Below are 12,797 nucleotides of genomic sequence, written 5' to 3'. Positions count from 1 at the left end.
TAAAACTGTTTTTACATCAAATTGCTCTACTCTTTCTGTTTACTTTTATAAGACCTTGAAGACATTTCAAACAATGTGCAAAACAGCCTATTTTGAATTGTCTGAAACGACTTACAAAAATGAACGGGGGGAGTATTTTGCATCACCTGCTGAAGATGCCCTAAGCGTTCAATAAAGCAAGAAGAGATACTAAAAAATATGGAGCTCCTGGGTGCACGTACGCTTATGCTCAGGAGTACATAACTAGCACTAAACTATTGATATGCACGATGCCTCATCCTGCGGTGGGTAGCCGTTCAGTGCCATGCATGGACGGCTTGGTAGGCTTATCGTCCGCAGAGTGTCGTCTCCATAGCAGTGCTCTGAAAAAAAATCATATACAGACAGTACGTACCTTCCTTAGATTGGACACTGGTTTCACACTGGTTTGCTCAGCACAGCACTGAAGTACTCCCTCGACAAATCTAAGACAAGAATTTTGGGACGGAGGAAATACACGGAAACTGCAATAACCATTATCTTATTGTGCGGCACAAGAACTGAAAAACATGTTCCATTCAACGACCGCCTTTTTATTCATTTGTACCTCCTTGTATACAGAATTACATGTTCTATCCCTCGGTTGGAACCACTGTTTCCACCATGGGATTTTACATCTACAAATTGGCTGATAATCTGGCTTTCTATACATTCGACATCTCAGCAAACAGAGATCAATTAGCTTACAGTAAACAGAAAAATACAGTAACACAATGACCGCCAATTTGTGCTTGTTTCTCCTTCTCATTCCAGAATATGCAGCCACGGAAACCATCCCATTTTGCTAGTTTCCTTCTACCCTTTCATGGTGGAGACCTCCTAATGTCTAGAATGTTTGGACTCAGAGGGGAAACTCTTTCTGAAGGACATCAAGGTTGCGGGAATCACATGCAGCAATCATATCACTGCGTGAAGCATTACTGGTTGGAAAGGGGAAAAGGTATTAGTAAGGTAAAATCATCATAAAAAAAATTCATGTTCACATGTAGATAAAAGGAAGCAAATCGGACATACCCAAGTGAAATTCTCAAGTACTGCCAGGCATTGTCTGCTTTTGGATTCATGGAAACCGCCCTTACATAGTACCGAATGGAATCCTCGTACAGACCCTGCATAGAGAGCAGCTTAGAAAACAACCATGCAACAGGGGTTATATGTGAAAAACTGTTATCTATTATCACAATGAATTCCTGTGCTGAGTTGTCACACCATTGGATAAAGATAGATTTCAGTGTTCATCGTTAGTAAAAAAAATTCAAAACGGAGGCAAAAGATTTGCCCCATCCATTAAATAAGCAGAAGAGAGTTGCCCAGTTAATTAATGGAAAACCAGGCTAAAATCATCACAAACCGCCGAGCGGCACACATGCTACCCCACACACGCCTCAACAAAGAAGGCCTCATCAAGATACACTCTGGCATCCTCGTCATCACTTCTCCCCAACAGGCGTCATTGCCCTTCCTAATCTCCGAGCAAGCGACCCCGACTTCGCCGAAGATGAACATCAACCGAACCCTCACCATAGAGGCCATGTGGAACACAAAAAGACCTATGTCAAACTCAGCCACCTGCATCAAGGGCAGGACAGCTCCGACTCTGATGGAAAGCTCTGAAGGAGAACAATGCAAGGTTGGCACCCTGAAAGACCACCGAACCGAACAGACCATCTGCTGCCTGCCATCGTCGCCACACGGCCCCGCCACCGCAGCTCCGACTTCACCGCAATAAGGCAACCCGAGGTAATCCCACGAACACGGCGGAGAAGAGCCGACTACCTCAACCATTGCCATGCCTCTGACTTCGTACGCCTCCGCTATCGTTGCCACAGAAGCCTCGACGCCGACACCGACACCTTCCACTGGTCCCACTTGCCGATGCTCGGCTCCAAAGACGAAGCCCTCGAAAGGGGAAAGAACGCCAAGGCGTCGACAACGTCCGATCACACAGGATCTAGGGTTTTCCCTGAAGCCGGATCCATGCGGTAGGGGTGTGGCAGCACAGCAGCGGTGCCTTCAAGAAGGTCTACGACGTCCGCAGCCGCCGCCATCACCGGTCACATGCCCAAGGCCAAGACAGGGTCTTCACCGAAGCTCCCAACACACCCAACCCGCATCCGCGTCGGCAAGTCCACCAAGCACCACCACCACCACCAACGAACCCACCCGCCAACGTCGCCATCGCCGCCGCAGCACCTCGCAGAGACCACCAACGGCCAATCACCAGCGCCAGCTGCCAGATCCATTGACGACCGAGAGCAGAGCCACCAGACGCAGCACAACCACCACATCCTGTCGAGCACCATGCCGACAAGGAACGGAGGTGCGCCGCCCGAGGCCGCGAACCACCATGGTTCCCGGTTGTGGCTCTACATCAGGGTCCGTCAAAGACCGGATCCGCCATCCCCGCACGACAAGGCCGGTAAATGACGCTTAATCACATTATTCATTAGGCGACATTCATTGTACAAAAAGTGCCCAGAATTTTTATAGTATTGAGAGAGCATGATAACAAGACAACCATTTCAATACTAAAAGTGAAAGAACATAAACTCACTTATGTAATGATGACAAGCATGTTAGTGGGCCAGTGGAGTTATGTTATAACTCAATATAAGGTTTCTTATCTCGCATCACAGGGTATTTGCGAAAAATGCAATTATACAGTCAACAACATGATCGAGTGATCATTGTGCTACACAAGAATTACCTGGTTGGCATAGCTAATTCCCATATTAGCCCACGCACGGACGTAGTTGGGCTTCAAATCTAGAGCCTGAAATAACAAGCAACATTTGGGGTTACTTCCAAGCACTTTTTAGCATACCACAATCAACATCCAAAGTAATAAGCCAACGACCTGGGGTACTCTTTAGTATACCCGTATTTTCTGAAATGCACACTAAGATGGTTTTCATCAGTCATCCACTTTATAGTTTATACTAAAAAAAATAAGTGAAGGATGCAAATAAACATGTATTTGTAGGATTGGACACCAAATCAATGGGATTACACTGCATCACAAATAATTTGATTATATCTCATCTGATATACTGTGATGCAAGAAGCACTTGGGATGTACATGCAGCAGCAAACACAATCTTGGTGTCAATCACACAGAAACTTATCCACATTCCACAGAGAGGGATTTAGCTGCCCCAATCCCAATGTTTGTGATATGCGACATTACTTTCCATACGCCAATCAGTCCACTAGTTGATCATTTCAGTTTTTTTTAGCTCCAACATGTATAGAAACGCTTTATTTTTAACCTATTTTTGTCAGACAATAAGTGTATTTATACTGCTAGCTTTTGCAGTTTGCACTGGAAATACAACTGCCAGAGCATTCCTTAAAAAGGAATAGCCAGAGTCTGTGATAAAGACAAAGTGCTATACTTCTTGAACCAAGCATATAAATACACTTAAAAACAGAACGAAGCTTTCACCAAAGTTGAAGTCCAAGCACGTTCAAAAAATAATTACCTGCTGGTATGCCAGTACGGCATCAGCGCTCTGGATGCTGTTTGCTTGGGTCGCACCGAGCTTGTTCCAGAGAGAATAGTCTTGTGGTTTCAGCTGTAGTGCCGTCTTAAATGAAGCTATAGCTTTATCATATTCTCTTGATAAGTTGTACAAGACACCCAGAACTATGTGGACATCAGCATCCTCAGGCGACATCTGAGCAGCTTCATTAAACAATCTAACAACCTGGTGAGAGGTAGGTTGTTTAGTATCCTAAACTAATTACTTTTAGTAAGATCAGAGAACAGATTGTACAGACACATGATTACAGTTAATAATATCTCACAGAAAGGTACAATAAACTGAGACAGTTATACAGAATACCATTTGGAAGCTGGAGATGGAAAGGTTTAACAAGTTAAAATTGTTCGTTTGATACACCATCATTATGAATTACATATCCCTCACTTACATCTGGACCATATGGTGAATCAGTTTGGTGGGGAGCGGCGAGAGCTCCATACTTTGGATGATTCTGAAGCCATCTCGAAAGATATCTTAATGCTTCTCCCTGTTCCAACTCTGCAGTAATCATATAAGATAAATAGATCCTCTCATGAGTCATGATGGTATACACAAATATTGAAGTATAAAAACCGAAAGTCGGCCTATTTCGACAAATTTCCTACTTTAACAGAATTTCAAAATATATTAGAACATGTTATGAGCACAACTATTGCAGCATTATTAGTTTATTACACACTGGGGAGGAGGAGGCTTGGAGCATTGGGAAGTTTTTCCAACTGTAAATGAAAATTGAAAAACCTGGAGGATGGCTTAGTTTTTACAATTGAAACTAGCTTGCACAATGCAGATACCTGTTAACTTCCAATCCAACCTTCTACCACTTCATTTCTTATAAGAGCAACTCCAGCAGATTAAGCAGGTCACTGAAATGCTCGCATAAATAACACTCACCGTTTGTGTGACTGACACCAAGAGCAAGAAGAACTTCCAAGTTGGTAGGATTGGCCTCCTGGGCACGCAGCATTGCAGCTATGGCCTGAAAGCAAGGAAATAAATTAATAACAGCAGACTCTTTTAGCAAAGAAGCATGGAGCCCATCCCATAGATCCCAAGATTCTTAGAACTAACATTTTTTATTTATTTTGTATATATGAATATCTAATTCTTGTGAGGTAAACTACATTAGAGTACATGTTTGGCATATGTTGAACGGATTATTGTCACTATGGTAGTCCAGTATGGATGTATTGGATGCATCATGTTTGTTCATGACCGAGTTTAGATCATTTTCAAGGAATATTGTTTTATCTAGTCTGAAAGGCCAAAGCAATATGCTAATTCTCGTGACTAATGATGCGAACCATTCTGGAAGGAGTATTATAATACTTGGTATAGGGATGAAAACGGAGCGGAATCTTTGTGTCTGGTCCACAGAAAAAAGGAAACGGTAAAAAAATGTGAAAATGGAAATCTTGCACAACGGAATTTCTTAGGCAGAAAGGGAAACAAAAACGGTACAACATTTATCGGCGGAACAGCCACGAAAACGAAATATCTGTTTCCATAAATACGGAAATTTCCGTTATTACCATGGCTGTGTGTGGCCCAATAATCCAGCAGGCAACAGTGAACAGCACACATGCAATGTGTGGGCCAACCGGAATGCAAATACAACCTCAACCTAATCCCCTGTCCCTAATTGACAAAGGACAGAGCAGGCGAACACGCCGCCGTGGCGCCATCCAATCATCCCGAGCCCACACGCTGCCACCCATCCATCTTTGCTGCGGTGCCATGGCAACCAGAGCGCCTCCACCACCATCATCTGTCGCGGGGCCACTGCCCTCCTCGGTTGACGTCGATGCCCTATGCCAATAGGGGTGGAAACGGATCGGATAGTACCCTTCCCACTTCGTTTTCATATTTCAAAAACAAATATGAATGTTGAATATGAGTACGGTGCGGATGTTACTCGAATATGGATATGGATAGGGTGTTTTCTCAATTCAGAACCGATACAAATATCTTATAATTTAGTGACATATATTAAGAAATAAGTCAACAATTATATGACCTAAGATAATCAACTCGCACCATACAATAAATCAATGAGAGACCAGTAGACGGAGAAACACTGTTGAAGTATATGGGGAATGCCCAACCTTCTCCATCAGTTCGACTTTTGGAGAAACTGGTTGGTGCATGAAGCATGGCATGCTATCAGAGACAGAGGTCTCGAGTTCGAGTCCTGGCTAGTGCGATTGTTTTCTACAATTGCTGCTCGCTCCCTTCCACGTTTGAGGCACGCAGCAAGACTGATAAAGACTGCTCACGAGTGGGGGTGTTGGTATATGTGGAATGCCCAACCTTCTCCATCAGTTTGGATTTTTGGAGCAACTGGTTGGTGCGTGAAACCTAATACATACTACTATAATGCATAATAGTTTCTAAGTTGGATCATACAAAAAGTAAGTAAGATTCGACGACTTTTTAGGCTTTTAGAGTATCTCCAATAGGTGCCCTATAATAAGGCGAGCAAAGTTTGCAACACCTAAAAGTGTTTTTTACAACACCAAAAACCTCCTTCCCAGTGCTTTTTTACAACACCAAAATTGTGTGGTCCCGAGTGGTCCCCCTGGTGTTGCAAAATTTGCAACATTTGGTGTAAAACTTTTTGCACATATATGGCACCTATTGGATCAGCGTTTTTGGCCCCTCGTGATGTAAAAAGTGATCCTGCACTATTTTAGGGCACCTATTGGAGATGCTCTTATGTTGGATACTCCCTCCGTTTCTTTTTACTCTGCGTATAAAATTCGTTTGAAGTCAAACTACGTAAAGTTTGACCAAATTTATCTTAAAAATATCAAGTTATCAACATTTACAATACAAAAGTTCTATAGTATGAAAATTAATTTCATGATGCATCTAATGATATTGATTTCATATTGTGAATATTGATATTTTTCTTATATAGTTGGTCAAACTTTACAAAGTTTGAATTTAGACAAATTTTATATGCAGACTAAAAAGAAACGGAGGGAGTACTTAGCATATAGGGCTAGAATTGCTTAAATTGGCTAACATGTTTTTTTTTGGATACGGATATATCCAGTTCCATATCCACATTTGTTTCAAAATCCCATACAACATTTGTATTTGTAAAAAGAATCCAGATATTTTCCACATCCATTTTCATTTTAGTTTGGATGCCAATGTTGACTTGCAATATAGGGTTTTCTCGAATATGGATATCGGATATTTCAAAATTTTCACCACCACTTTCCACCCTTCTACGCCGGTAAACATCTCTGACGCCTACGCGCCACGCCTGGATAGTTCAAGGGTTCTTTTTGCTCCAGCGAATGTGCCGTATTCCCTCCATACCTCCTGCCCAGGGTATCTGTATTTGTTTCTGCTCCCACTAAAAAAAATATGAAAACAAATGTGACATCCCTCAATTCCGGCTGTTTCCGCTCCATTTTTCATCCCTAACTCGCCATATGAACATCAGAACATCACAGCATCTAAAATTAACGAGAGAGGCACAATTACCTGCTGGTCATCATCATTTTCAGCATGTGTTACTCCAAGCAACCTCCAACCTTCAGCATTATCAGGGTTCTTTAAAACTTCAGCCTCCAGAGCAAGAGCAGCTTCACTTAAGAGGCCCTTCCGAAAGAGCTCCTGCCCTTCCTGCATTGGATTAGGGTGACCAACATATGGGTTCATCTCGGAAAAAACATAAACCCCTCGAGAAGCGCCAGAACTTTTGGAAGCTGACAGTTGGTTTTGAAACCTACAAACAATGTACAATAGTAGTTAATGGTAAGCTGCAATTGCTATGCGTAAGGGGCTTCTGTAAAACAGAACATAACCAACCAATGGTAAAAACAAATGACTTCTCAATGAATATTAACCAAGCTCTAGGTTCTTTTAGTAATCTGACACAGAAATTGGTCAGATAACATATCAAGAAAGAAGCAACAGAGGTTGGCTCAACCTTAATACTATTAGCAAAAAGACACAGAAACAAGAGACTTGTACTTACTCATCTGCCCATGGATCAGCAGAGCTCTCACCAAAAGCTCCTCCACTGAACTCCTCTGCCCAATCATCCATATTCAATTTGGAGAACTCATCGACCCACTTCTCTTTGAGCCCACTCTGATTCTGTTCACTAGAGAACTCACTAACCCAATTATCGGCCCCTTGTGAAAGCTGTAGAGCAAGTATTAGTGAGGCAAAATTATCAGTGCCCAGCAGATGTAAGTGTAAAAGAAGGGACATCAATGTACTATTCCTAAATAGCTACAACCCACTACCTATTTTTCCTACACATGCAAGCATGCCACATGAGCAAGTCCAGCCATGCAAGTCATAAATTACATGTTTTTCGCATTACTCTATGCATGCAGGGCTGCCACATCATCAATTTGTGCATGTTAGTTATAAGTTATTTTTCATTGGATTTTATATTGACAGTATATGTTTTGGGCGATTGCAGCATACCGACGTATTTCATCCTTCACATTTTTTGTTAGAAATGATATTCTGTTAACTGGAATTCATTTTTTATTCTCTTTTTATATGCTTCATGTTTTTCACCTTTTTAAGCTTACATTTGCTTTCCATTAGTTTTATATGTTTTTTAAGCAACTATTTATGCATAATCTAACAAGATTCCTGTAGCAACGCTTGGGGCATCATCTAGTGTTGCTAAATGATGATACCATTATTACACCACTGTTCCATTTTTTACATTGCCTGGAAAAACTAGAACCCCGTTTGACCACGGAATGCATTAATTTACACACATCCAGCTCTCAGGTGAAAACTAAACCCCGTTTAGCACACCATACAATCATTTAAATGCATCCAGCTCTCTGGTATTACCTCTTCATGCACAAACTGATCTGCCCAAGAATTTGCATTAGCATTATGCTGTGTTTGAAATTCATCAGCCCAGCCATTGGATTGGGATGCTGAACCTTGTTTTACTTGGTTATCTTCTATAATAAGTTCACCACGGCTCATCTTTGAAACAAACTGGAAGAATTTAGAATTCTTCCAAAAAGGAAAAAGAAAGTGTCATCAGGTGCTTAAGACAGGACGATCATAATGATGATCCTATATATAGTACTCCCTCCGTAAAGAAATAAAAGAGCGTTTAGATCATTTAGTGATCTAAACGCTCTTATATTCCTTTACGGAGTATAATATAAGGTTGCAAGCAATACAGTTGATTAACTTAATGTAAATAAACAATATTATTACTGGTGAAAGATACAGGCTTAAGAAAGAGTCCTCATGATCCAACATCCACAAAATTAGTGTTTGAACCATGAAGTGTAATAGGCGGTATCCGTAGAATATCTGGCAGAACATATATAATAAATAAATAGGATTTCATATCACCCCAACTGCCACTGAAAAATAGTGTTTTTGACATAAACAGAAACATTGGACACGTGTGTGGTATAACACGATATATCAATAGTGTGTCGTACGCCAATAAGAAGAAACAATACAGCACTCATCCACAATATGTAGTTCATTTCTGCATATCCAATAGAGGTTCTTCTCTATCAGTTTGGAAAGCAAGATCCTATTTAGGAGGTTTGATCTGACTTTTGGAGGATTCATTGAGATACTTTAGGCCTGTTAGACCTAATCTAGAACATTAAGGTTTAGCCTAACATATCAAGATGCAAATGCAATCACATCAATCACAGAGATAACATGAGTAGGATATTTCCTTATGAAGAAAAGTAAATTATGATGAATTGTTGTTCAAGCAAATTTTCACTGTAGTGGGTAAAAACAATGTGCAAGCAAAATAGAGTTACATGTACAACCAGGCCATCATAAATACCTGGAACTTTGGGTCATTGTTACTTGATAATGTTTCTGCAAGCATACGGGATTGCTGCATAGCTGCGAGATTCGCCATGTTCGCTCCTCCCATCTGACCCATGGCCATCTGAGACTGATGCTGAGACAACATAAAGTACATAGCATAATTTAAGCCATGTATCCCACAAATGAACATGCTCGTGCAGAAGGAAACTAAATTATGACGAGTATGCAGATTTCCATACAAATTACAAGGCTTTATTTTTTTTTACTTTATAAGCCAACTAAAACTAGTTAATATTTAAGAGAGATATTGAAAGGATGTGATCCTTTATCACCTCATGTTCTAGAATAACTACATTTAGTAAAAGTAAGAATTCTATGTTTACATAAGACTGTCTAAAATACACACACATACATATACAAAGAATATCTTAAGCTATATTTCTAAATACAGCATACAGTTACTCATAGATACCATAATATCTCGCTCAATGGATAGGGTAGGGAAACTATCAGATTACAACTGGGTAATGGCATACTAAACCAAACACACATATCCTTCTCAAACAAACTTTCTTATTGGATTGTGTTTCCTGTTGGATATTGGTATTACTCATGAAAATGGAAAACATAATTTTCTAATGTTTACGAGAAAATTCCAGTAGAAACAGAACAAACTCAAGAATACTGCAGCGCATGGTGCAGATACAAATAAAATCCAGAATTGCATTTGGATACACAGATAGCCAGATATCATCATTTATTGGGCAATCAGATTATCCAGATAAAACGGTACCAATTGCAACATAGTTATACTGGCCTAGAAGCTAAACAGTATCTTCAGCATGGCTGAACTTGGCTCTAGGATGTGTTGTCTGCTCATATGGTAAGTATAAACAATGAAAAAACATGCTTCGCAATTGATGGTTGTGAAAATGTCAAACAGGCTTTTAGAAGGCTCTGACCTGTTCAAACTCAGAGGCCCATCCATTGGGACCATATTGCTGCTCAAAAGAGTGCGCCCAACCCTCAGGGTTATTATTCTGCTTGCCAAACTCAGTGATCCAACCCTCAGGGTTATTGTTTTGCTTGCCGAACTCACTAATCCAATTATTTGCAGCATTGTGCATTGGGCCAGATCTCAAAGCACTTTGGGACTGATTCCAGTACTCCTCCATCTCTGGGTACGGCCCATGCAGGGGATTTTTCATTCGATGACTATTGTCAATATCAAGAGAATGCAGCAGTGTATTCACCTGATATACGGATAAAAGTGTTACATTCATGAATGTTCTTCTAGTAAACATTCATCAACGAAACATAAGCAGCACATGGAACTTAGAACGTCAAGCAAGTCAACAGGAAACTACTGAGCTAAGCTAATGGAAAAAGGACATAAATAAGTGTTGTGAGCAAAGTTGTATGGTCAATGGCAATTCCAGTCACAAATGTTAGAAAACTTAACCTGTGCTTGTATATATTCTTCAGGTTGATCGGCCAAAATATGGTGTGCCATTATGCAGCTGCGATCACGTATACATTGTTTGTCGGCTTCGGACAAACCAAGAGCTGGTACTGGGACAGGTTGAAATGGCACACCAGCTCGGCCACTTGAAAGAAAAGAATGCAGAACACCAGATAAGACCCTTTGTGGCGGACCTGGAACAGAAATTAGGAGTCATTGCAATGCGAGGTAAATAGACAAGCATTCACAGTACACAGAAATTCTAAGACACAGAAATCTACCATCCAAGGCCGGTCCGAAGGTAGGGCCTGCATTGTTATAAATTTGCTCAAACTCTGCAAAGTTTGTTTCTGGCCCTCCAAATGTAGAATGCCCCGGAGGGCGAAAAGATTCAACCCAATCATTAGCAGGACCCCCACGCATGAAGTCGGCACCCTGCAAGTGTTCAACAACAGTTAGGAGTGGCCAAACGGGACACAGAAAGACAGTTTTGGAGAATCACCATTACCCGTGCAAATGGTCGTTGATCTTGCTTGAACTCATTCTCAGAGCCAGGGACAGTAGACAGTGGAGCTGTGCTATAATCAGACGTAGTTGGAACATTAACTGAGGCTCCAGGAAGTCCCTTTAGTGACTGCACAAAAGAAAATGTTATAGCCAATATTTTCTTGGACTTCAGCTACAATTTTTCAATGCATTTCGATGTTAAGCATCCCATATTTCCAATTTAGTCCACACAAATCCTTATAAAGGAACATGGAAACTGGTAGGAGACAAAAAAAAATATGTCTTCACATATACCTCATGACTGATATGTTCAGAATAAGGCCAATCAGAGATTCTCAGATAAGTTAATTAACAGAGTAATTGAACTTAATTTGGTGAAATGAGTGTGCTAAAGGTTAGAATCCTAGCACGATAAGCTCTTTTAACCCTTTACTCTTTTTTAGCAAGATAACAGCATATAAATAGAGAAGCCTGCCGATAATATAGCGAACTTGGTAGCTTACAATTTATAAAGCACTGACTCAAGTATCTCGCCCAGCACTTTAGAGCATGGTTCCAGAGTAAGGTAAAAGGGAACAGATACGGAACCTTGAACCAGTAATAGCTCTGGCCCGTCTAGTCACAGACTAAACCAATACATCAAACAATCAGAGACATGGGACAGCACAACCCACGAATCAACAATATATTCTTCAGCGCATCAAGACCGCACGGGATGCAGCACTAGCTTCGCGCAACAGAAGTAGCATATGAGCACAAAAAACCTAGAGGGCGCCGATTGATCCAGGCCACCGCAGATGCAGATGGCGAGCCCTTAAGCTCGAGAGTCTTGACAGACGGGGCGACGGACTTAGGGTTTACCTCCGCTTTGCTGGACTGGCCGAGGAGGGTGTTGGCGAGGGCGCCGAATGGGTTGGAGGAGGATGCCCCGTCCGGGGCGCAGTTGTTCTGGCCGGTGATGAGGTGGCGCGTCCCCATGTCCGCAGAAGGCCCTTGCCGGCGCCGGAAGGGGGCGCTGGCGCTGCTCCGATCGCCGGCGGCGAGAGGCGTTCAGCCCGAGGGGATGGGGAGGGGGGGGAGGGGGAGGAGTCGTGCTGCGGCGCGGTGGCTTGGCGGGCCTGGGGAGGAGTAAGCTGTTGTGGACCCGATAAGGCCAGGACACGTGAGAGATTTTTTTTCTGTGTAGAGTACGTATGGGTGGTTGGGAACTTTTTTTTTTCGTTCACACACGAGAAAAACAGGGAACTATTTTTTTCCTTTAAAAAAATCCATTCTAAATTTCAGGTTGGTTGAAGACTTGAAAGTCTTTCCTATTTTAGTCCAAAGAAATTTTCTTTCGCGTTCCAGTGTGAAAACAGGAAACTTTTTTTCTCTTAAAATAATCAAATTTCAAGTTGGTTGAAGACTTTGAAGTCTTCCTATTTTATAGTCCAAAAGGG

At 41.6% G+C, this 12,797-nt stretch overlaps 1 protein-coding gene across 2 annotated transcripts; it reads right to left on the bottom strand.

Annotated features, from left to right (window-relative positions):
- Positions 1-540: 540 nt before the first annotated feature.
- Positions 541-12,471, bottom strand: LOC119332596 (peroxisome biogenesis protein 5-like). 2 transcript variants are annotated; one of them, XM_037605765.1, is made up of 15 exons: positions 12,220-12,470; positions 11,360-11,485; positions 11,133-11,286; positions 10,852-11,045; positions 10,352-10,642; positions 9,403-9,522; positions 8,424-8,594; positions 7,579-7,748; positions 7,083-7,326; positions 4,479-4,563; positions 3,973-4,082; positions 3,522-3,746; positions 2,747-2,812; positions 1,054-1,148; positions 541-959 (listed from the first exon to the last, which is right to left on the bottom strand). In XM_037605765.1, the coding sequence occupies exons 1-15, from the start codon at positions 12,334-12,336 to the stop codon at positions 881-883; spliced, it is 2,247 nt and encodes a 748-aa protein (XP_037461662.1). In that variant the 5' UTR covers positions 12,337-12,470; the 3' UTR covers positions 541-880. The 2 variants fall into 2 exon arrangements, with proteins under 2 accessions (XP_037461662.1, XP_037461663.1); XM_037605766.1 differs by lacking the exon at positions 8,424-8,594 and having other exon boundaries at positions 12,220-12,471.
- Positions 12,472-12,797: the final 326 nt, after the last annotated feature.

The sequence above is a fragment of the Triticum dicoccoides genome, chromosome 7A (genome assembly GCF_002162155.2).
Source record: "Triticum dicoccoides isolate Atlit2015 ecotype Zavitan chromosome 7A, WEW_v2.0, whole genome shotgun sequence".
NCBI lineage: Eukaryota > Viridiplantae > Streptophyta > Magnoliopsida > Poales > Poaceae > Triticum > Triticum dicoccoides.
This window is presented reverse-complemented; position numbering and strand designations above follow the sequence as displayed.